We start from the raw sequence: 25,883 nt of genomic DNA, 5'->3' as shown, positions 1-25,883 counted from the left end.
CCGTGACCTGGAAATAGCTTATGGTCTGCAGATATGAATGAAGGCCCCCGGAGGGCTGTGACATGGCAGGAGGAACAATGACCTTGGAGACAGATTCTCTGTAGGGTCTGAGAGAGGAATCTCAGCCGACTGCACTGCTGCCAGCCTCAGACACAGAGCTCTTATTCTGAGTGAACCCCGCAGCTGGTCTGGGGTGTTCCCATGCCATGGAGAAGGAAAAAGGGAGAGCTTTCACAGAACAATCAGGCCCGTGAGACATGAAATGAAGGGAAGACATAGCCAGCAATTGTCCAAAAGCATCATGCTAGATAGCCAGTCCGAGGTGTTTCATGGTCAGGGGCAGAGCTCTCCCCAGATTTGGCAGATGACTGTCAGCCTGCTCTCTATTTTATGGTTATTGTGTAGATTTAATCATACTGTGAAATCCCTCTTGTTTTCAGACCTCAGTGCCACTGGAATGCTGTTAAGCGGTCACATGAGGTTCATTAGGGAGAAGAGCTTGGCTTTGTATGACTGGGTGCTTGGCTGTTCTACGGAACCTTTTCTCTGTCACCACAAAGCTCCTTCCTGTGTTAAGGCCATTGTAGGCACTACAGCAGACCCCTTCCAGCCTTGCAAGACTCCACAAGACATAACGCCTCAGTGGTGGCCTGCCTCTTTGGCAGGTGCAAAGCTTTTATTTTTATTACGATAATAGATTCATTTCCCCATGAATCATTTAGATTAAGTATTACCACAGCCTGAGTTCTCTTTTATGGCCAACTTTTCACTTTATTTACAGTGGTATCAAAACAACCAGGATTTATTTGTTAGTTTTTTGTTTTCTTTGGGTATGGCTATAAGGAGAAAGGGCTCTCAAAAATTTGAAGAGTATTACCTTCTTGTTCAGTACTTCATTGCCCACCTCTGTGGGTGCACACATACACACACACACACACACACTTGGGGGCCCACCCTTACACCACAGGCATAGCATTGTTCTAACATGGGATTGGAAGAGTGTGCTGGAGACCAGGATGTGGGCCGTTCATTAATTGGTGGGGGAGCAGATAACATAAAAATGTTTCTTTCACTGCATTTTCTAGATAAATCAGTCTTGTGCTGACAGTGCTGCTCCTAACATTCTTTCATCATGTTCATAATTCCTAGCCCTTAGATCAAACTACTACTTTTGAAAAACCTTGACAAGCTGCCACTTTTGGAGAGGGTCTCTCTCTCAGAGTGGTCTTGACTACCCCCCCTCCACACCGTCTCAGGTATATACACATACAAATGCTTGACGCCTGGTAATGTTTCTAATACCTAACAATAATTCCCTTCTTATTCTATATAATATACAGGGTATTTTTCAAAAAGCTCACAGTGACCAGAGTTGTTAAAATCTTTCCTTTCCACCTGCATGGATTTGTGTAGTTCTTAGTCATACTCAGTTTAAAATGTCATTTCCTGAGGGCTTAGTGTGTACTCTATTCTGTAGGAGAAACCCTACAAGACACAGTTTTGATCTTCAAAGAACTTGAAGCACAGGGCTAGTGATCAGTAAATCAAGATTTAGTTTCCAAGCTTTCACTAAATAGTTTTTGGCTTTCATCAAGCCCTAAAAAGTCCAAGTCTTAGTTTTTTTATCTGTAAAAACTGGGGAAAGGAGTAGAAATTGAATAACACCAAGGGTCCTAAATTCAAATATCTACAGGTGCCAGGCAGGTACTATGGTCAAGTGGGCCAGCTGGGGGGTTCATGCCTACAGGGGTATAGCCATCTAGAGGAGTCATTTGGTATCAGCAGTTGCAGGCAGAACTACATAATCCAGACTTTTATGAGAAATCTTTCCATTTCTTTAAATGTTGTATGGGTCAACACTGTGCTGGCCAATAAAACATTTCTGCAAACTCAATTCCAGTTAGCAGCTCTGGACTACAAGCATTCCAAAGTCCTCCTTCCTTTCTTTGCACAATGTTTAGAGCCACCCAGCAATTGGTATGCAAACTAAGCATTCAGGAGAGCATGTGGACGGGGGAAGAGGGTCACTGAAACCCTCAAGCTATCAAAACGATTACAAATTGTGCTCATGACTCAGCACTGTTTCAGCAGGTCTAAGTGCTAACTAATGAAAATCAAGGCGGGATTACTGACTTGAACAGGGGAAGGAGTTTAGAGAGAACATTAAAGGAAATGAAACTCCATTTTTAAGTGTACCTGGCACTCACAGCTCACGGTATGCATATGGGAGAGGAAGGGGAAGGGTTTCTGTACCTACCACACAACCCTGGAGGCTCAGCCAAGCACTCTGTAGCTATAAGAAATAGAAGCACAGATGTAGAGAGTAAGGAGCAATCAAAACATATCTCATAGTCCATAGAAGTCATCTAGTAACACAGAAGAGAAAATGTGCAGCAATGAATTAAGCACTGAACACAGCAAAACACTCAGATCAAAGGAAACATTCTGAAAGAAAGCTATTTCCAAAATCTGTAGTCTTAAAAAGGTAGAGTAATAGGCAAGCCTCCAGATTCAGTGGGAAAGATAGATTCTCTGTTTGATGCCTCCTGATTAATGAGTAAAAAGTGATCCAGTTACTATAGTGACTTGAAGATACACAAGAGAAAACATCACTTCTTGAAAATATTCCTGGTGATGAATACACAGAGTCTTTCAAAATATCTTTTAAAAAATGTAAGAGGCTCTTTTTTTGTTCCATTTAAGTGCATATCACACAGGATGGCCCTTAGATTATTTTTTCCCCTGGATAACAGGACTCATTTTCAAAGGCCCCCATTTGCTTGCACAAACCAACAATTTGGGCAAAAAGTAATGACCAGGAAATATCTGTTGGAGAATAAATTTTGTTTTTCAGCAGCTTTGTTTCTGTTTAGCAGCAAAGGAGATAAATGCATGTTGTCTTGGTTTTCCTTTTCTCTAACAATATATTTAGTTGGAGAGTTTCCTTGGATGCTGAGAATGTGAAATGCACCTAAGCAGAGTCAGGAAATGAAAGGTTATGCTTTCTGTAACCTTCTCTTGTTGTCTGAATGGGGAGGTAATAAAAAATATGACTTCGGTGGGACTGCACGCCCAGTCCCTTTGCCTTCTCCAACTTGGCTCCTACAGCCCCAGACACTTATTTCAGTGTCCAGAGGACTGTTCTGTTTTGCTCCAGGCAGTTCAACTTTGGCAGAGTGTCCTGAATAGATTGGAGATTCCAAGCAGAGCCTTGAAATGAAAATTGCAATGATGAATTATCCCGGGGACCCCTTACAGAGGGGGCAGAGGGCTCTTAATTGAATGATTTGGGTAAAATGTCAGTACAAGCCCCAGCTAAAGTGTCCCAAGGCCTGTGTCCTGTGGGGACATTCTTCATCTGACAATGTGATATAGGCTTTTGCTAAATGGTAGAAGGTTTTGCTAACCAACAGAAGAATCACCATGAATAGCATAGTAAGACTGCATAATTTGGTGTATCAGTGGGTGTGTCAATATTTTTAAGCAAGGATATGTCATCTTAAATAGAGGCAGTGTGGAGGTGGTAGAGAAATCACTTGGAATTCATAGGAACAGAAGTTTCCAAATCTGCATTTGTTCTCTGTGGCCTTGCACAAGTGATGGGGTTCTGTGGGGCTCAGTTTACTCATCCTTAAAATGAGGAGGCTGGACCACCTGCAGTTCAGCAAACATACCGAGCCCCTCCTACCCACCGTCATCTCCCACCCGCATCCTCTACAACCCCTACTCCTGAGTTTATGGGTCCAAATGCACCACCACTCAGCTGCTCCAGCCAGAATTCTAGGAGGACACCTTTTACTTCTCCTTTTCTCTCTGGGCTTTATTAGAAATACCTCTCTCCACAACTCTGAACCAAGTGATCATTAAAATTAGGGAAGGGGACGAGTCATAACAGAAAAAGATAAAGTACCAGCTAGAATACTTGTAAGGCTAAAATGGAGCATGTGAATTGGATCTATGAAAAGGGAACTTCCTCACTCCCCCAACCTGCGTTAAACCTCCTATCTTCCTCAGGCACGCTATTTTAAAGAACAAGGCAGAAACATAAGGAGAAATGGTGTCCCCAAAGCACTCACTGTATCACGGCATTTATTTCCTAGGGCTGCTGTAACAAGTGACCCAAACTGCATAGCTTAAAAACAACAGAAATGTGTATTTCTCATAGTTCCGGAGGTTGGGGGGTCCAAAACCAAGGAGGCAGAAGGACGAATTCCTCTGGAGCTTCGAGGGGGAAGCTTCCCTGCCTCTCCTGGCTTCTGCTGATTGCTGGCAATCCCTCAGTTTGCAGCGGTATCACTACACAATCTCCAGGTCTCATTACTGCCTTCCTTCCATGTCTGTGTGTCTGTTTTCATGTGGCCTTCTTGTCCAAACATCAGTCATTGCATTTAGGGACCACCCTAATTCAGTGTGACCTCACCTTAAATTCATTATACCTGTAAAGACTCTATTTCCAAGTAAGGTCACATTCACAGCTACCAGGGGTTAGGACTTCTAACATATTATTTGGGAGACATAATTCAACCCACAACTATCACCATATCATTACTACTCCTAAACATTTTCCTCTCTATCCACTTTGACCCATCCCCACTACTACCCATTAGCTCAGGCCACCAAGCAATGTTCATCTGGATACTGCAATAGTCTCTTCTAACTGGTCTCCCCAGTTCCAGTCTTTATGTATTCTTCCACTCTAGAAATCCATTTCCTATACTGCAATAATGGTGTTCTTTCTAAAATTTAAACTGATTGTAAGAACTGCCTACAAATCTAAAATGATTTCCCATGGCTCTGAATAAACTCTCTCCTGCCAAACACAACATAAAGCTTCATGAACCAGCCGCTGGTGTCTTGCTTCCCTGAGCTCTAACATGTACTCTTTACTCTAGCTACCCCAAACTCTTTGCAATACACTTTTGTACTTTTCCCATTCTTTCATTTAAAAACCTGTATGTTTTTTTAGGTCAGGGCAACTATCCTATATTCTGACAAGATCTTGTCACTTCCTCTTAAGTTGCCTCATGGGGAATCTCATGAGCTCTTTTACTAAAGGAATTGTCTCCACAGATCTAGCTCTCTCTACCTTCAGGCCTTTCCACTTGGAAAGGATTCTGTGCTCTCGCTCCCTCAAATGCATGTTTAAGGTCTCTTCTAAGCTTTCCCTTCCTCAAGGATACCTTCTGTTACTGCACTCCCCTGTCACACACACACACACACCCTTGCTTAGGTATCACTTTATTTTCTTCTTAGTAAATTGTCCAAAATTCCATTAGTAAACACTGACCACACAGCAATCTTTTTACTTGCTGCATCTCTCCTAGACCCTGAGCTCCATATTGTACTAGGAATTAGTCATCACTGCAGCCTAAGCATATAGTAGGACTCAAAATGTATCTGTGGAAGGAGTGAATTAACACTGGGCATAACTAGGCACTAGGGTTGAGATGAGGAACATATATTTCCTGATTATCACTAACAATTGAGTACACCCCAACTGGACAATAGTGCAGCATCAATATCAAGTTTATCACAAGCTCAGAAAAAAGAGTCATTGTTTTAGAAAAGCAAGATACAAAAGAAACAAAAATGCTTCATACTCTTACGGCATTTGAGCTGGGCCTTGAGCCTAAGTTCCCTTCTAATTATTAAGTTTTATGATTCCAAGTCTTCCATCAAAATTTCAGAAAACTTTCTACCACTGTTTTAAGTGTCTTTCACTCACCATATCTTCAAGTCCTTTTCTCAAGGTGTTTTCTTTCTTCTTATATGCTATGTCTCTATCCTTTTCCACAGATTAAGAGCTGTTGGTTATTTTGCAATTTCACTAAGATGAGTCTTCTTGTATGTTAAACAAACAAAAAACCAGAATATATGCTTATGCTGTATCTTGGGACTAATGAATAGTATCTTTTAACAATTTAGAAAATTTCTCAGGCATTCTATTCTCTTTGAATAGTACCTTTTTCCCATTCTTTCTCTTATCTCTTTTTAGACTTCGACATACATTAAACTTTCTTTTCTGACCTCTGTTATCTCTTACCACTCTTTCCTGTTTTCTATGTTTTTGTCTCTCTGGACTGAATTTTCAGTCTTTTCTTTGAATCCATCTTTAAGTTTACTAATTCTTTTTCTGCTATGCCTAAACTGTTTCATCCATGCATTTTTTATCCACTCATATCCACCTGTACAAATGTTTATGTCTTTCACTTATAGAAGTCATATTCAGTTCTTTTCCAAACTGGTCACCTTTTTATTTTTAATATGTTCTTTCATTTCTTTAAAAAAGCAAAATTTTTAATTTTTCTATTTTGTCAGACAGTTTCAAGATCTGTAGCTTCTGTGGGTCTGAGTCTGCTGTCCGTTATTTCTGCTGACTTTCTTACTGCCTGATTTCCTTGTGTGGTTTACGTTTTCAAACTGCGACCATTTTCCCTGAAAATTTACCTGAGAATACTTTGAAATCTGTAAACTTACATTCACTAGAGAGGATCTGCATTTGCTTCTATCAATTGCCTTGGAATACTACCTACCTGGGATTACTTTAAGATGAACCTTCCTTCTGAGATGTTCCCAAACACAGAGTACACTAATTCTGATGATAAACCTATGTGAGTTTCAGTTTATGGTTACGAATTCTCAGGGGTTTTGTTGCTGTTTAATCTGCGCAAGGCCAAGGCTAAGACCAGGTAATTTTTTTTTTTCAGTCTCCTTCCCCTGGTTTATTTTCATTCATCCTTCTGCTGAAACTGTAGTCCATGGGTTCCCATTTCAGTCTTGTATTTTATCTTGCAACCCTAACTATAATAATGCCCTGAATTTTTACATTCAAAATAAGAGATAAACGCCTACTTAAATGGGAAGAGAGAAGATGTGGTTTCTTTCAGGCCTTAAATGCTTCTGTGGTATACTCCATTAGAGGTTCATCTATTCTACATTACGCCACATCTGCTTTTCTTCTCTAATTAGCTTTATTAATAACTATCCCCTCAGCAGACTGCAAAGTCCTTGAAGGTAGAGAATGCCTTCCTTATCTGCATATACGCCTTACACCATACAGAGACGTATATGGACTACCTGATCAGTTAAGTATTTGTCTATTGTTCCCAAGTTCATTTCTCTGCTAAGTGTGCCTCCTTTTCCATCCATCAATGTGCTCATCATACTTCCTCACTACCCACATCTTATCACATAATCTTCATGACTAACCTTTTTCTCTTAAATCTGATTTTTGTTCATTACTACAATCAGGCTTAGTTTATCCCTAATCATTTCTAATCATTCATATCCCTAATGATGTATCCCTAATCACTTCTCCAGTATATTCCTTTGAGAAGTGTTTCTCAAATGTGTTAAGTGGAATCCTAGTTTTGCAAGATGTAAATAGGTGAAGCCTTTTCTACACTTAAATAAGCACCCACAGTGATCTTTTCAGATAAATCAGATCTTTTTTATAAAGTTTCTCAGGGCCCCCTATGCCTCTTAGATTAGAATGTAAACCCCTTACCTTGGCCTATAAAACCACATCTGATCTGATTCTACCCAGATATTGGTCTCATCTCCTGACTCTCTCCTTTTCTTTTCTTCCCATCCATAACTGTTTCTGATGGAACAGATCAAGCTTTTCTTGGCCTCTCTCTGAACACTGCTGTCAGATCTTCTTGTTATCATTCAGATCTCTACTCAAATACCAATTCTTGAAAGGCTCTCTCCCTAACTAGCCTGTCTAAATGAAGGTCTCTCTCCTCCAATCTAATCTCATCTCTTTCTAACCCTTTATCTGAATTTATGCACTCATTTTTCCTCTTCATTCAGTGCACATTTCTGGAGCATTTGCTATGTGTCGGGTAATAATCTTGGCACTGAAGTACAAGAAACTGAAACAACACAACCTGTCCTCATGGAGCTTGCATTTTAGTAGTTGTTTCATTCAATTCAGTGAAGATTTATATTTACATTCTAATAATTATCTAATTTTTCTTTCACTGTCTGTCTTACCTCTAAAATATAAGCTCCAGAATGAATGAATAAGTGAATGAACATGTAGCTGTAGGAGCAGTCCTCATAGGAACTCAGCTGTGTATATTCACCCCTCCCTTCCACCTGCTAGTTGGTCTAGAGAAGGGTGGAAATCCAGAAACAGCTTGCCTATTATGATATTCCATTATTGAACTCAGAGGACTTGGTAAAGACTAGACTCCAATAGAGAACTGAGCCCTCTTTTAGCCAACATTTGTAGACAATGACTTAGATTATTTATTCAGATCTTTTCTACTACTGTGTCCCTCCAGGGGGTTGTACCCCATTGTCAGCTGTACCATTTGCATTACTGCCAATTCAAATATTTATTCATTGTCCTTGGACACCAGTGAGGACAAAATTATTGAAAATCATCAACAGTCCTCCTAACCAAATACTTTGTAACCCAGCACCATGGAACCTTCCAGAAAAATCTTCTGCTTTGGCAAAGCTGTCACAAGGCCCATTTTTGTATTTAAATATTAATTACTAAAAGCAATTCTAAGTACAAGGCCTATTTGAATTATGCACTTTTTGGTGCTGTTTTGGGATTATAATTAGTTGTACTCTTTGGGCATATAAATCTCTTACCCAGTTCATTATCCTTGGGTGGGTTGAAGAATGTCAGTGACTCTCCTGTGAATTTGTACAGCATTGTCCAATAACTAAGTACATATTTACTCTGAGAGAATATGCATTATTGACAATGTGCTTAATTATCTTCCAAAATAATTTAAATACAGGCTACTGGCTGTCTATAAGGCTGTCTCTTGCCTTAAAGGGAGCAAGTAGTTATCTCAGTAGGGGGATGGCCAGTCTTCTGGGGCTCCAAGGCTGCAGGTGCTCATAAAGGGAATTGTTCAACAATGCTCGGCCCAAGTGACATTCCCTAGTGTGGTTAGTGAGTCTGAGGCAGAGCCAAGAATAACCCCATTTCCTAGTCATCTGTCTCCTTTTCAGAATCCTATCAGAAAAACAATTTATATTAAAAGAATTTTAAAAAGAAATTTGTAACAAACATCTGCCTTTGTTTTAACCACACCCCACGGAAGAACATCAGTCTTGCCCTAGTGATATAGAGTTAGGAAGTGCGAAAAACAAAATGGGAAGATGAGAAAACAGAAATGGGCCAAGAAGGGACAGAAAATGAAGAGCACAACCAAAAGCCCAGATCCCTTAGGGGAAATCTGCGGGAGGAGACCACTTCCAAACTCATTGCCCAAATGACACCTGGACCTCATAACCTGAGCATGCAACTCTCTTTCCCTAAGAGGATTTTTTATTCTGATTGATTCTGTAATGCACTTATTAAGAAAATACAGAAACACATACATATACATAAATAAAATCAGAGAGAGCTACTGCTAACATTTTAGCTTTCTCTTCAGATTTTTGATAAAGTCATATCTATACATGTAGATAGATATACATATTATAACATACCAGATATGGATTATCATCCTTTTCACAGAGCCTATCAGGAAAATGTTTCTATGTCATTAAATATTCTAAATAAACAAAATTTTAATGGCTATGTACTAGTCCATCTTGTATAAATGTACCGTATTTTTAAAACCCATTCCCAACAGATGAACTTTTAACTTGTCTTTCACAGAGACATGATCACTGGTAATTTTCATCTAGAAAGTTTGTTCTGGGGAAGAAATTTATTACTAAAGCAACAGAGGGTGGTAGCAAGGTAGAAAAGTGGAATCTCATTTAAACATGTCCATTGTATATTTTCAATTTACCTCCCAACCCAAAAAGGCTAGGTAAACAAGTTAATTAGAATCATACAGTCCACCTATGAATAAGGAAGGATTAGAAGCCAGTAGAGGGAGTCTTTATATATATGCAGATGAGTGAACGCATCAGAGAGCCATTCCTTGTAGTTATAATTTTAAGGAATTAAATATAAAATGTATTTTTGGAAGGTTAATATATGAATTCCTTATTCAATTAGGTGTGGCCTGAGTTCATTTGCCTCCAAAGAGAAGTGTGCAAGACAATCCATTGAGCTGTAGGAAAAAACAGAACTTGTGATTACAATTATTTTTATGTTATCCTCTTAAAGTTTCTACTTTAGCATACTGTTTTAATGTATGCAACATATTCATGCATCATACATATAAATAATTACCACTTTGGATTTCTGTTATTATGGTACTTGGAGAGTCTGGCTAGAAACCTATGTAGTATGGGTGAAGCATCAGTTTGGGTGAAGTGTAGGAAGCATTGAGAAGGTAGTACAGCCCAAAATTTGGTTGAGCCTAGGATGCAGGTGATTGGATCTCAGAAGGTGATTGAGCCAAAACGTTGAGATCATCTGACAAAAGCAAGCATCCAGGATACAGATTTACAATAAGGTGATGCTGTTCTATGGAACATTTACAGATGTGGCTTAAGATGTCAAAGTAGAAGGAGTCAATGAGTCTAAGATACCTGAGAAGGGACTTAGGTAGGAGCCACCCAGGAGCACAAGTTTAACATGCCTATTAATCTATCATCCCATGTAATAACCTGGTAGGTCTTAGTAATGGGACATAGAACACAGGTTTCAATAGGTGATAGTAGAGGGAAACTTGGCTAGCATGGGGAATGGGTGAAAGTCCTGAAGCCTAAAAGTGAATCTTAAAAGAAATAGTCAAAGGTAAGATAGGAGCTCCCTGACATTAACCCACAGTTTTGGAAAACTAAACAATGCATCTAATCCACGGCTAATTCTGGCAAATCTAAATATTATATATTGAAGGACTATTCTTTCTTCTGTCTTTCCCAAATGAAAAATAAACAAGAATAATATATTTAGAAGAAGCAAATTAGAATCATTGTAGCTTATATGTATCCTTAGTTATGTGACTAAAAGCTTATGTAAACCATAAAAATAAATTACTCTTCTCTGGACGTTTTTAAAGGTTCAGTTTCATCTCAGATTTAAAATATCCCTTTCCCAATACATTTTGTAAATAAGACATACATAACTCCTGAAGTGGCCTTGCACCATCAATATTCAATGGGGAAGACTATAGATATTACTGACAACAAAATAAAATGGCGGAGCACGTAAGCAGAACACTGAAGGTGCTGTTGACAGCAGGCGTCAATGTCGCCATGAGGACAGTGAGCTTCGATGAGCTTGGCTCTGACCATCACCACGGAAACAGCAGAAGGGTAACACAGAGGATTGTGCAGACATCTCCAGAGTAGACACTGTACTCCTGCCTATCTGACCCCATAAAAATGAAACAATAAAAATGAGTCTTCTTAGAAAAGGAAGGCTATATCCCCATCTTGACAAGGCATCTGCTCACACATTTTCCTTAGAAGGGATGTGAGCAGCTGGAAGCCAGTAACTGTTTCTGAAGGCTTTTTTCCAAATGTGTGAGGCTCTCTCTCTGAGTTCCAACTGAACTTGCCCCATCCCTCCTCAAAATATGCTCTTTGAGCTCAAAAGTTCAACAAGATCAAATAACCAGTGCTATTTAAACATCCTACTTTGGATAACAACTTCTAAGACAGTTAACAATTCTAGCTTGTTTGGACTCTCCTACCCTTACCCCCACCATATACACACCACCCACGTACACACACTCACTCACATACACACATATTAGAAGCCAGGAAAATTCACCTCTCTCCTTAAGCCACCTTCTTTACCATCCAAACACCAAGCTGACTTAGAGTCAGCTTCTAGGTTTAGGACTGTTACCTTCCCTTAATCCCATAACAGCTGCTGCTCAGTGGTCAAGCTAAATCCATTTAGCTATGTCTGAACTTGTGCATTTTTCTGGGATGGAAAATTTTTAAAAATAATTCTTATTCTTTAGAAAAACTGGCAATAATGAGAGAGACTAATGGGCATTCATAAGCTGTTATAAGACACAGTCCCTGTTGTATGCATTATTCATTTATGCAAACTGTTGTAAAGGTACCAAATTCACTGTGCAACTGGGCTGGAAAAGTCCCTGGACTCAAGATTACATTGGTATGCACATTTCTGAGGCTTGGTTCTGTTCAATATTTTCATCAGTGACCTGCTTAAAGGAGCAGAGAGCAAACTCATTAAGTTCCTAGATGGGAGGGATGGCCAGAACATTAGTGAACAGGATTAGAATTTCCCCAGCCCTTGCCAAATTAGCAAAACTGTCAGAGTCAAATATGTTCATCTGGACAGACAGGGAAAAGGAAGCTGTTCAAATGTGAACTGAGTAGTAGCAACTTATTTAGGAGCGGAACTGAGAAGAAGCAACTTATTTAGGAGTGGAACTGAGAAGAATATAGATGCAACTGTTCCTCAGGAGGAACCATCTTATCCAACCAGGTAATTTACACTTGCAGAAATCAGGACCCAAAAGGCAGAGTGACACTTAACGCGAGTTCACGAGACCATTAAACCAGGGTTAAAAACTCAAAGTAGAAACAGGTAGCCCAGTTTCTTGCCAGTGCCTTCTCCACGGCATCATCACTAGACTAATGACAGGAAGTTCTGGGGATCCCTGATTAAACAGCAGAGAGCCCTCTAGAAATGTATCCCCTCTAAGTTTTGAGCAATGCATTAGTCATAGTTTATCTTGCATCATCCCTAGAAGGACCCAAGATGAATGTTTGGCTAAAGATTCAGGTGAGGCTCCACAGCCAAGGGGAAGACATGGTAGAAACCAAAACAGAGCCTTGAGTACATTAGAAAGGAAAGCAATGCACAAAGTTCAAAGGATACAGCTTTGTTCAGTTTCAATAAACTTAAAGGTGACATAAAATCATCATATACCAAGAGGAATGTTTTAAAGAATCAATTGTTTTCCATCTGCTATTAGAATGAAAAGAGCAGAACTGGAGTATAACAGATAACAACACTTGCTGGGGGTAACTCTCTTAACTCACAAAAATTGCAGGCTGCAGGAAGTCACAGAACTCCTTAATAATTGGATCTGGGAGTTGGCATCTTTTGGGGAGGGTTAGGAGGGAGAGAAATAAGACTGAGTTAGTGATTCTCAAAGACCTTTCTCTCTCATTAAGTCTCCTGAAAGCTGTAGGAAAGAGTTCTCCTCTGAGCCAAGAGGGACACACTGAATCACTGTACTTAATGAGAACAGAACAGTTTCTTTAAGAGGGTTGTGAAGTGTAGAATGCAGTGGATGCTGTATTGGAAAAACAAAACTGTCCAGATTTCAAAGGAGCCTAACAGATGACATTCCTTCACATTGGCAGGCATTTGGGGTAACTCACAGAAAACCCACCATTCAGGGTTGGAAGCCTGCAGCCCCTTCCAGTGTGTGTGTGTGTGCGTGTACGTGTGTGCATGCATGTGCATGCGTGCGTGTGTGTGTGTGTGTGTGTGTGTGTGTCTGCGCACACATGCTTGATTCCTTTGCCTCAGGAGAAGCCAGGAGTTTCTCAGTGTGGATGATTCTTGATCTGCAATTTGAAGACCCAGTAGCTTGAGCCTATTCCTCTTTGAAAACCAGAGCCAAGTATTTATGAGAACTCCTATTTTACTAGTTTGATAAAGATAAATCATAGTAAATATCTTGCTACTAATTAAAAATGGTACAATCTGTTCAAATACTTCTGGAGAGTGCATTTCATGAAACTATCCCAGAAGATTATTTGTCTCAACCCACAGCTTGCTTTTCCATAGCCCACTTTTCCAAATGATGAACTCTTGGAGATTACTATTTTTCATTACTGTACTTTTTTTCCAGATGACCCAGGAAGCTGCATATCATGCACTGTGGGGTATTACATGTAAGTCTGGCTTTTTTTTTTTATGACACTAACTTTTCTGCAGTTTAAGCATTACTGATTTAATCCTAAATCCAGTGATTAAACCAAACAGGCTCTGCAGCCTGAAGCAACTCTGCCCTGTCAGGCTCTTAATGAACAATTCTTGGATTTAGCAAAAAAAGCCCAGCTGTTTCCTTGCCTCGAAAGGAGGCCTTCTCTTTCTTGGTCCTGGAAGTCACCCAACCTGACACTGGTGTCTAGGAATCTTGCCATGAATTACCAAGATTCAGACCTTGCTGTTTATGAACAGACCTTAGTAATATACCCAACTGTAAGCAAGCTGTTTCCAAATGTCTGCATGGAGAGCTTGTCCTTAACAGGAGTCATATGGTCCAGGATGAAGCCAGGTACTCCATTAGCTCTTAATCACCCCCTGGGTAGTGAGACACACAGACTGCAAGGTTGAATGAAGCACAGATAACCATCACCCCCAAAGCTCTCCAGTACGTACCTATCTACAACTAAAAGATGATGTGTCTCAATGTCACCTCCCCTTTCTAGTCTGGTCTTCCTTCCAGGTATGATGGTACCTATCTTGGGAGAAAAACTAATAAAACATGGCAAGAAAAGGAAGGCCTGGCTCATGCACAGGCCGCCAAATTCTTCCGTCACCCTAAGGACTGGGGAGTTTTGTGATAAACAAACTCTCTCGTCCATTTCTTCTCTCCACCTTTCCAAGAACATTGCCAGGGATGTGGGATCAATGTTATTCTTCCGAAGAGAAAACTGAAGCTCAGAGAGGCTATGGGTCCCCTCAGGTTGCACCACCAGCAGGTAGAGGGTCTAGATTTGGGTCACCTCAACTTTGTGAGCCAGCTCCTCCTGTCACCACACTGCCTTTTGCCTCCATCACATTCTAAGGGACTCGAAATGTGGTGGGAGGTAGAAAGACCTGAAGAAGGGTGAGGAGGATGGCAGAGAAAGGGAAACCCAACAAGCTGAAACATGTTTAAAATGATCAGTTAACCTTATCACTACTTAATCTCATGGTTTTAATTAAACTTTTCTAGAGTAGCCTATCATTCTCTCTATTGAATGTGTCTCTGTACCACTGGACTCCTGACCTACTGATTTAAATTATTATTCTATTTGAAACGGGGAGGATGGGCGGAGAAGAGGCCCCCAGACCTGCTTATTACAAGTTACACCAGATTAACCATAAATGAACAGAAGGTCATTTGTCAGCATGTTCATAGTTGGCATTTACTGAGCAAATGGCCTGCCACAGACCATCCCAAGCAGAGGCAAGTAGTAGAAATGCAAGCATTCTTGGTGAGGTCACATGGCTGGGGGTGCAAAATATTCCTCGAAGTACCAAGGAAGGAAAACTTAGATTCCAACAGTGACCGTGCATGAGTGGGTGAAGAATCCTCCTCTGTGTCCCTCTTATAACTTTGCAGCCCTCCAGCCTAACTCTACCCTCGTTCATTTTGACACCAGAACACACCCCTGGACTTGAACCTACTTTCTCCATTATTTGTGATCCTCTGTTAGGCTTCGGAACCAGCCCCATCAGTCTCTTCAGCTCACCACTGCTCACTAATGAGCATCTGCTTCATAAAACTCTTCAAGAGACAAATACGCTGAAAGAACATGCCCAATATCACTAAGGGTAGAACATGAGATTTTTCTTTCAATAAACACACATTTATAATTCTTTCAAATGTTTAGTAACTTTGAATACAGCTAAGAAAACACTGTACATAGAAGTTGTTGATGAAGAAATGCAAAGCTTTCCCTTGAGATCTTGTTGATGCTATGAAATTCAACAAAGGGCAAAAGTCAACTTGATTCCATCACTCACTCCCCATTCAAACGAGCCTGTGATTCAGTGGAGTTTGAATTACAACATCTACTACAGAATGAGAGCAACAAGTAATATGTATAAAAATATATGTACATAAAAGCTAAGGCAGTTTGCTGTTAATAATCTGGTTACATTTGGTAAGTTATTTGAACTCAACATTGAGCTATTTCAGATCTTGCAGGGGCAATGTGGCCAAAGCACAGAAGCTGCCTGTCTGTCTGAACAGATCTTGGTGAAAATCACTGTCCCACCTTTTACTACCTATGTGACTTTGAGCACATAACCCCGAGGGTCATTTCTCTTATCTAGAAATTAAAGATAAGTAATAGCTACTATATGGGGTTGTGCAGAGTTTTAAATGGGCTAATACTTGAGACACAACCAGCACTCCAAAAAAACCTATCAGTATCCCTTCCTTTGCCCCCACCTCCTCACAGCTGCCCTGCTGACACGTCCTGAGAGTCCAGAAAGAGCTGTTAATGACTTGTTTGCAAGACAAACACAGACGAAGATGAAGTTTTCTTCCTTGAAACCATAATACGTACACCTGTTTAAAATGGCACATAGACGTATATAAGGAGATTAAATTACGATTGGTTAAGAGAAATACATTGACATAGCTCACAGAAGGAACTCCATCTTCTCTCCTAGGTTTGAACACCATTGTTACAACACCTGCCCAGAGAAGACCTACAGTGAAGAATTTGAATGCAAAGCATGTGGTACCAACTGTGGACACTGCGACCAGAACGAGTGTCACTGGTGTGAAGAGGGCTTCTTTCTCTTTGGTAGGCCTGAAAAATAGCCTCGTATAAAGTGAGAACAAAGCTCCCTGCAGGAATAGGAGCACTAGTTGGGCTGGTTTCAGAGTCTTCATGTGTCTCTTGTCCAGTGAGGAATTTTAATTTAGTTTGAAAATGAACATCAGCCAGGACTTACTTCTGCTTTTATTACTGAAAGATAGTTCCTATTTCACTAATTAATCTCAAATATCTCCTAAGTGATGGAAATAAGAGTGAAGGGGGAGAGGAAGGTAAATACTTTGGAACTGAAGTCACCTGGAATATTCAGAACTGGGAGTCTTCCCTTGAGACTTACTGCACGTCTGGTGCTCCTGAGCACTACCAAAGCTAAACAAGATCCTGTGTCTCAGGCTTTGGTCAACTCATTGACTTTGATGGAAATGGATGATTAGGAAAGAAATACACTGTGAATCTCCCAGTTGAAGAGCTAATAGTCCAGTGCTCTTGAACGTTTGTGCAAGAGGTGGAACAGACAGCCCGTGATGAACTCCAATGGTCCTTTACAGAGACAGGTTCATTTCGTTTGTAGTTTTTAAGGCCTCGAGAATGTATAATTCTTTATTCTGTGCTCTTGACCCTTTGAGCTGACAACCAATTTAAATTTTTGGTTACGAGAGACCTTAAAAGTACTGGATTCATTCAGACACGTTTCCTGGTTGAAATGAATTAATGCCATCTTGACTTCTCTAGAAACAAACTCAAACAAAAATGTTCCCAAGATTCCCTTCCACTTGTTTAGAACCAGGCCTTTCATAGAGCGCAAGCTAAGCCATCCAGGGTTCTATGCTTTCTCTGTTCTTACGCAGGCGGCACGTGTGTGAGGGAATGTGGCCCTGGCTTCTACAGCAATTCAGGGATGGGGGAGTGTGAGCCCTGCTACCCAGCCTGCAGAACCTGCACAGGCCCTCGCTACCATCAGTGCAGCAGCTGCCGAGAAGGACTGCAGCTGCTGCAGGGGACATGTGCGGATCCAGCCCAGACCCAGGGGGACAGCAAATTCTGGAATGGTATGTGCCACCCGAGAGATCACAAATGTCTAGTCACCTTCCCACCCCTGTCCTTGCCTCTTTAACTCTTACTTTCAGGATATCTAAGAGATGAAGGCTGAGCAGTGAAACAGATGTTCGAAGTGAGAATCCAGTTTGGCAACTTCTGGGGCCTCTCTGATGCTCACAGTGAGAGGGTAGGAGGCTGTGGTCAGTTGGCACCTGGCCAGCAGAACCCAAAGGTCAACTTACAGTTGATCCGGCCACTTGAGTTTCTACCTGGGTGTAGTAGACCTCAGAGCATGTAAAGAGAGTCGTATGGAGAAATGGCCCAACTGCTGTCTTCTCAAAGATTTCAGGATAGCTTCTACCACATTCATGTACCTCTTTATTGAGGACAAGGAAAACTAACAGGAGGGTAGGCTTTTTCACTTAGACAAGAAAGAAGTGCTCTAAAGTGTTGGAACATAAACGAAAACAGCTGATCTTTCTGGCTGGATTATTAGAAGTTGTTATCATTCAACCTTGCCTTTCAAAGCTCTTCTTTCCAGTTGCAGATGGGGAAAGTGGGGAGCTTGTCGGAGGCAGGAAGAGTATGGGAGCTCAGAGTCCAACAGTAAAGGGCTGCACATGTGCATTCCCATCTGAGATTCCAGAATTGGCCTCCTCACCCTGGAGCCTCAGTCACACGCTTCCTTGCAAGATAATTAAAAACTTTGGTGACCTCTCCACGTTTGAGGTGGTTAAAAAACAAAATCTTCCCGCTGGAAACTGACTCACATTCTATGCAGACACAAAGCAAGAGATACTCTCCACTCGATTTTGAGGCAAAGATTTGTTAAAAAGGTCATTTCAGTGCAGAAGCAAGAGCAACTGAAAGGAGGTCTGCTCAGGATGAGTCTTCTAAGGGCTGGAGAGAGGGCTAGATCTGGAGCAGGAGAAAAGGCTCTCCTGGGTTTCAGAGGACGGACGTCCATGGCTGCTGTCTCCTCTGCCAATGTTGTGTATGTGACTTAAAGGAAGAGCAGCCTGGACACTATCACACACCCAGCAGCCAAAGGCCACAGAGAACACGGGCCAGTTTCAGAGATGTAGCTAGGAAGAAAATCATTCAGTCCAGATTGGGATATCTTCCATGAATTATAGCTGGACCAAAATGCTGAAAACGAGCTTGTCTGGCATTCAGGCATTTAAGAGGCAGTGCAAGCCAAGAGGAAAATAGTCTGGTGCTGTGTTTCTAGCTCAGAACATCTGTATTTTATCTGGCATCCAGATGATGAAAATGTCCAGGGAGCCAAGAGTCAGAGCAGATTTGATTCCCCAAATGATCACATGTCCCTTTCAACTGGACTACGCAAAGCAAAAATCAGGCCTTGATGGTTCCCTTTTGTGAAAGTACCACACCCACCCCTCCACATTTTCTACTATCAAAATGCAGTGTTTTTGAAGAGAGGAAGGAATTAGTCCACTTGGGGATTTAACACTAATAAGGGATTCGGGAAGCAGATGAGAATGCTTCTCATGGCTGGACAAAAGCAATAAAGTCAATGACATGGCTGCACTTTCCACTTCTATGATCTAGCAAATAAGACATGCAGACTATTAACATGAGAAAAAAGCTGTTCCTTCCCTGAGCAAGGTAAGGTTATAGCTCAGCTTCCACCACATAGTTAAGGCATCACTGAAATGGATAGTCAGAAATGCACTCCATAAAGCCCTGGGAGTATTTGAGCCAATGCCTACATCTTTCTCCTGACTTCTTTTCCTTAAAAAACAAGGTTGAGGGTGTAAATAGGAGAGTGGAGAGTTCCAGAGAACAAGCACTAATTAGCTATACCTTCATGATGACAGAAGGCAGACTGCGGTCATCCTGGGTTAACGCAGAGGGAGCCCAAACCACAGAGGGTTTATGAGAGAATGTAGCTGCCTTGGGGGTACCAGCAAAGTGTGGTGGTGGCTGTCAACAGATTCATATTCTGGCAGGAATGGTAAGATGAGACAGACATGGCTCATTCCTTCACCCACATTTCTTCCCAGTGGAAACAAAAAGATCATGCTTGCATCCAAAGACTACAACCGCCCCCACCGTCCATATCAGCATGTGCTGGGGAAATGCCTTTGAAAGGAAAATCCAACTAGAGTTCACTGAATTTCTCTTTTAATAAGGTGGTTACTCATAATGAGAGTGGCAATGACCAGGCCATCATTTTTTGTCAACTTCCAATACAGGGGGAATACCTCATGCCCTGGTTCAAGGATGGAGGTTCCCCTACACATCAGACCATGCCTGGCAAAATCCTCCAGCTGACACCAAGTAATCTCCCAAGATGCCTCAACTCTGTTTTTCCCACCCCAAAAAGTCACTGCATTTAAGTACAGCTCATCCCCAGATCCCATGTTCCAGTCAGTATATATTGTGAAGATTAGTCTAGTGTCCACACATGGCAGTAACAGAACCAGTATTAGATAGGCTGCTCATGGCCTCAGCAGTGGTTCAGGCATCACACAGAGCCACCACTGGTGGACACATCCAGACGTGGCAGACCATGGGCTCTGAAACCTTTGTTGGAAATGGAAACAGTTTACTCTATTACTGTTAAATCATTTGGATTTCTTAAGTGGGTTTCCCCCCCATAGTGCTAGAAAGTCCTAGGAATAATTCTGGTGCAGTTCCCCTACCCACCCTATTTCCATCATTATTAAAACCATGCTTGTAGCAGGCTCTAATTGCATATTCTGATGATAGGCTAATCTACAAAGCTCAGACATGGGGAATTGACGTTTTATCTTTGACCACATCCTGACAATTTATCACTAGCCTGTCTTTTGATCTTAATTCCTAAGATCTGAGGAAGACTGGAATCCCAGAGTCAGTCACAAACACTAAAAGCCACTCATTTGTGAAAAAAAAATCTCGACAGCAGGGATGTTGCCTAACAGTAGCTGAACTTTAGAGAACTTTAAAGATGCCATGAAAATTTGATTTTTAGGAGGACTTTGTAGATGTATAGTTGTCTCACTTAGAAATGAGGACACTGTTTTTACTTAATTAACCAATCAGAACTCTGTAGAAACAGATGTTTCTAAGTAAATAATTAAATCTTTGGCCCAGCAGCATAAAGGAGCCACGTGTCTCCACTTGCACTGATTGCTCAATACCCAGGAATACTACAATCGGATTATGAGACCATTGGCAGCTTGAAATCAACTATGGTGGTAGTATTTACAGCACAGAAACTGGCAAACACTACAAATCAAGTTTTTGTTTTGTTTTGTTCTGCTTTCCAAAGAGCCATTTTACCAGTACACCATTGCTTTAAGCTCTACCAAACTATTTTAAAATCCAAATAAATTACTGAAAACAGTGGCTGTAGGCTTCAGAGTTAGGTATGCCAGAATTCAAATCCTGACTCTGCTCTTTACTAGCTGTGTGACCTTGAGCTAATTACTCATCCTCTCTGAGCCTCAGTTTTCTCATCTATACAGTGAGAACATGAAACCATCTCACCCAAGGTCATTTTGAGGATTAAATGAGGATGCACGTAAGCTTCCAGCACATAATATAACACAATAAAAGTTAAACCTTCCCTAACCCTTTAACCTGATCATTTTAACACATGAAAAACTACATCACTTTCAAAACGGCCTTTCCTACCTCATGAAAGAAAGAAATTTGCAGTCTGGGAAAAGTAGTCCCAGAAAGAAGACAGCAAATAATCGTTAGTTTGGATGCCACATAGCCAAGCAGAGTCCTGACTTAACCAAAATTGTGTTCAAAGATGTTGATAGCAGCTTTATTTATAATGATAACAACAACAAAGAGCAAACTAAAAATGTAACAAAAAATTAAGTGAATTATGGTTGTAACTCCGGGGGAAATCCCAGGGAAAATTTCAGATTTGAAACCAAAATCAGTCAAAGGGAGAAATAAAGTGGGAGAAACCCAGTTATTGCTCACAAGCAGTCATCCACCTCTGCTCTCCCATGTCTCTCCTGACCCGGCTGCATAAAAAGGGGCCCCAGCCACCCTCTTCCGTCCAGATATGCCCTCCCTCGCCCCTGTAATTACTCATTGATACGGAGATGGACTACTTCCCTCCACCCCTTGGAAACACATATTAATATGTAGATACACTAAGGCCAGGCAAGAGATTCTGGAAATATTGCAATTTTACCCACAATGGTTAATGAAAATAAATATGCAAGCTGTTAAAAATAATGTTTACAAATAATTTTAATAGCAAGAGAAAATGCCTAAAAGATTTGTAACATAAATGCAAAGTGTAGGGTCAGTGTTATATATGCAGATATAAATAACTACACATTTATACACATATGTAATTATATTCTCACATTCAACATAAAGAGTGAAACTCTTTGTGCTCAAGTATATGTAGCAGCCATTTCTGGGTGGTGAGATTATAGGTGAAATTTAGCTCCTTTATCCTTTTTACAGTAAAAAAAATAAAACACTTTATTTTTTTTAATAAAAAAGAGCCTGTGCCCACTGCCAGCCCATCTTTGGTGAAGAGCCTGCTGCAGAAGCGACGAAGGTGGAAGTTTCAAACCAAAAGAGGTAACAGGGAAATAGGGAGGAAAAAAAATCACAACAAATCAAGAGTCTCTGTGACGTACAGACCAATCAAAAAACTGGCCAGCGAGGAGCACATGGGGAGATAGTCCTAAGACAGATACAGAGAGAGGAGGGGCGCATGATATAAAACAGAAGGGGGTGCTCCAAGGCAAGGCAAAGACTGGGAGGAAGTTCAGCAGTGGAGACTTCTAGAACATTTAAGGACATTCCTGACGTGCGAAGTGGTTATGGCTGGGAGGCTATCTAAAAAAGCCTCTGTCCTTGCTGATGTCTTTGAATAGGCTGAAAAAGCACCTTTTGCCTTCCTGGTCACTGAAGCATTATTTGAAATAGCAGAGCTTGGAAAAAACTAATGGTTACCAATAGGAGACTAGAAAAATGTAGTACAATACATCCATGCAATGGAATATTATGGAGCCAAAACAAGAACATGGAGGTTGTTAATGTACTGATAAAGAATGGTCTCCAAAATATACTGTTACCAAAAAAAAGGCAATGTGATAAACAGTGTGAATAGATAGTTTGTACAAAAAGGGTAGCGAAGGAATTGGGAGGGAGACTTCATGATGTATGCCTTTTCTACATTTTGAACCATGTGTGATACATTTTACATGGTTAGGCTACAGTCATTTCTGAAGAACCCTACATTTTCTTGGTCAAGGTGATTTTCTTCCTTCCTTTTTTTTTTTTTGAAGTCTTTTCCAGTACAGAATTTCTGAAGTGGGGAAAAAAAAGGGATTGATTAAAGTCAAAATGTACTTACTGAGATTAAGTCAGTAATCTTTTATGATCAAAAGCTCTGGTTGAGGTGACTTAATCCATTGCCCAAGAACCTAGTTGTTAACTGTGTGTACAGAGTACCCTCTAGTGGAGATGTGCAGACATTACAGAATTTTATACCAATTGTATCGGAGTAAAATACCAAATTGCCAGAATATGATAAACGTGTAATTATAAATACATGTGTTTGTGTATATACATTTTATTTTTCACAGATATGAGAAAATTCTTGAAAACTCGTATCTTTGTAAATACATTTTAATATAGAATAAAATCAAAAGAAAATAATAGCTTAGATATATATATGTATGTAATATTAAAGATTTTCAAGGTGCCCAATGTCTAATGAACATTATTTTGTTATTATCCTCTGAATAAGTTCTCCCAGCCATTAAGTAAACATCTTTTTTTTCCCAGCTTCATTGAGACATAATTAACATAACATTGTGTAGGTTTATCATGTATAATGTGAGGATTTGATACACATTGCAAAATGACTGCCACAGTAAGGTTAACATTTCCAACGCCTTTGTGGTTACCTTTTCTTTTTTTTTTGCTCTGAGAACTTCTAAGATCTATTCTCTTAGCAACTTGCAAGTATATAATAGCATTGTGAACTACAGCCACCATGCTGCACATCACAGATCCAGATTTTACTCATCTCATAGCTGGGAGCTTATACCTTTTGAACACCTTCACACATTCTCCCCACCTCTGCGTCCTCTGGGGGGTATCTACTCACTGTTCCTGAGTTTGTTTGTTTTTTAGATTCCACATATAAGTGAGATTAAACAGTACGTGTCTTTGACATATTTCACTTAGCATAATGTTCAAGGTTCAACCATTTGTTGTAAATGGCAGAATTTTCCTCTTTTTATGGCTGAATAATGTTCCATTACAGATATATATAGCATATATATATATAAAACATTATGTATGTATACATATATACTGTACACACACACATGCACACACATTTTCTTTATCCTCTCATCCATCAATAGACACTTAGGTTGTTTTCATGTCTTGGCTATTGTAAATTATGCTGCAATGAACATGGAGTGCAGACAGGCCTTTGAAATTTCTTTCCCTCCAGTTATGTACCCAGAAGTGGGGCTGCTGGATCATAAGGTAGTTCTATTTTTAATTTGCGGGGGCACCTCCATATTGTTTTCCAAAGTGGCTGCACCAATCTACATTCCCACAAACAGTGCCCCTGGGTTCCCTTTTCTCTACATTCAACACTTGTTATCTCGTCTTTTTGATAAAAGCCATTCTAATTGGTGTGAGGTGATATCACATTGTGGTTTTGATCTGCATTTCCCTGATAATGAGTAAGGACTGATGTCAGCAACAGAATTATTGTTTATCTTTCTGTTGCCTTCTCTTTTGGGTTAAGTAATACTGTCAGGTTAAAAAGGCCTTCAGAAAAACACTCGGTCATATTGAGAAGCATGAAGACCACTTATGTGATAATTCTATGACTAGCATTGCTCTGCACAGGGCTAACTGAACTCTTCCTAGATCCCCTGAGGGAGAATACATGAGTCAGTCTAGTAGAAAACCAGGGCAAATTTTCCTCTCCAGACTAGGGGGAAAATTGCCACTTAGCATCCTCTCCAAACTAGGGGGAAAATTGCCACTTAGCATGGCAGGATGGACCATCATTTATATCTGTATCTATCTGTACCTACATCAATCAGCCTACCTATCTCCCTACTACCTTTGAATCTATTTTCCTCTGAAGCAAAGCTCAGCAGCTTATTAACCATGAGCACCATCACAGCAGTCAAGCAATGCCGACTGGTGCCACTAGAGGTATGGAACAGAGGAAAGGGAGAAGGAAATAAAAGCCTCAAAAGCAGGGGTGGATTGGTAGCAAATGAGGAGACTGGGAGAGAGAACAAAGGAAGCAGAAGAAACCACAATCACAGAGCCACTGTGTGTGCACGTTACACACATTGTCTCACTGAGTCTTCACAACAGCCCTGCAAGGGACGAATCATCTTCTCTCATTTAAGAGACATGGAAAGGAGGACTCTGGGAGTCTAATTACTGTAGCCATGGTTACCCTCTGTAAACAGCACAACTGGGATCTGAGGCAGGTGCGACTAGAGCACCAACTCTGCCAGACTGACCTGCAGGAAGAGGGAGGAGCAACTGAAAGACAAGAAAGGAAGGAAAGGAGAAAGGGACTGTGGGAGGGAGGGAGGAAGGGAGGAAGGAAATGGAGAAGAATTGTAAGATACCAACAATAACAACTGACTGAGGGTCAGGGTCGTTCCTACCATGCATTCTGAGCTAGAACTTCTTTTTTCTAAATTTCCCCTGTGCAAGTCTGATTTTCCCCCGATTCCCAGGCAATTCCTGAGATTTAGTCAAGATCTCAATGTGTACTGATTGAGGGATGTCACTGAGGCTGTTGTGTATGTCTCAAACTGTGGAGTTTCTGACTTCTTAGAAAAGCCTGCCCATCGAATGCTCGTGGAGGGAGAGGGAGAGGGAAACACCTGTCATGTTATATTCACCTGGTGTGTTGACCTGGGATGGCCTCCTTATCACCAACCAAGCAGAAAGCTTGCAAGTGGCTCCATCATGTTGATGTTTAACAATGATTTAAGACAAATGTAAGATGAGATAGACTGAGGTTGCATTCCACAGTGGCTACTCTGAAGGAACAGAGATCCAAACATTCACTAATTGTGAAATCTTGTTCCAAAGGGGGGAAATAAAGGAAAATAAAATAAAATACATTTCTCCATGAAATACACTGCATTCTCGGTTATCATCTTGGAGAAAGAAGTATCTCCAAGAATCTTGGGGAAAGAAGTAATTAGCTTTGATTCAAAAATGCTTTCCTGCACGCATACCTATCTCCCTACATACAAGCACACAAACACTCTCCCCTATGTGTTTTTATTATATGAAAGAAGTAACATTTGTTAGTTCAAATACACCCCCAGTATTTAAGGCTATCCTGGCACTGGAAGTTTGCAAATAAAGTCTTGGTAATCAACGATTGATGAAGGAGGAAGAGCAAAAATAAATGAATAAAGTCCACATGATAGACAGAGGACAGGTGTCAACATTTGGCTAATGTAAAATCGAAG

The 25,883-nt window shown here is 40.7% G+C and overlaps 1 protein-coding gene across 5 annotated transcripts in view; it reads left to right on the top strand.

Moving 5' to 3' along the window:
• PCSK5 (proprotein convertase subtilisin/kexin type 5) overlaps window positions 1–25,883 on the top strand; it is a 452,855-nt gene that overhangs the window by 390,385 nt on the left and 36,587 nt on the right. For 3 of the 5 annotated variants that reach the window (XM_057498570.1, XM_036893448.2, XM_036893450.2), the window contains 4 exons: window positions 13,722–13,764; window positions 16,262–16,398; window positions 17,220–17,420; window positions 21,895–21,975. In XM_057498570.1, the coding sequence (XP_057354553.1) occupies window positions 13,722–13,764; window positions 16,262–16,398; window positions 17,220–17,420; window positions 21,895–21,975 (462 nt within the window). The remainder of the gene's footprint in view (window positions 1–13,721; window positions 13,765–16,261; window positions 16,399–17,219; window positions 17,421–21,894; window positions 21,976–25,883) is intronic. The other 2 variants (XM_036893449.2, XM_057498569.1) reach the window with 1 other exon arrangement.

The sequence above is a fragment of the Manis pentadactyla genome, chromosome 3, assembly GCF_030020395.1.
Source record: "Manis pentadactyla isolate mManPen7 chromosome 3, mManPen7.hap1, whole genome shotgun sequence".
NCBI classification, from domain to species: domain Eukaryota; kingdom Metazoa; phylum Chordata; class Mammalia; order Pholidota; family Manidae; genus Manis; species Manis pentadactyla.
Note: the sequence above shows the minus strand (reverse complement) of the source record. Positions and strands in the feature narration are given on the sequence as shown.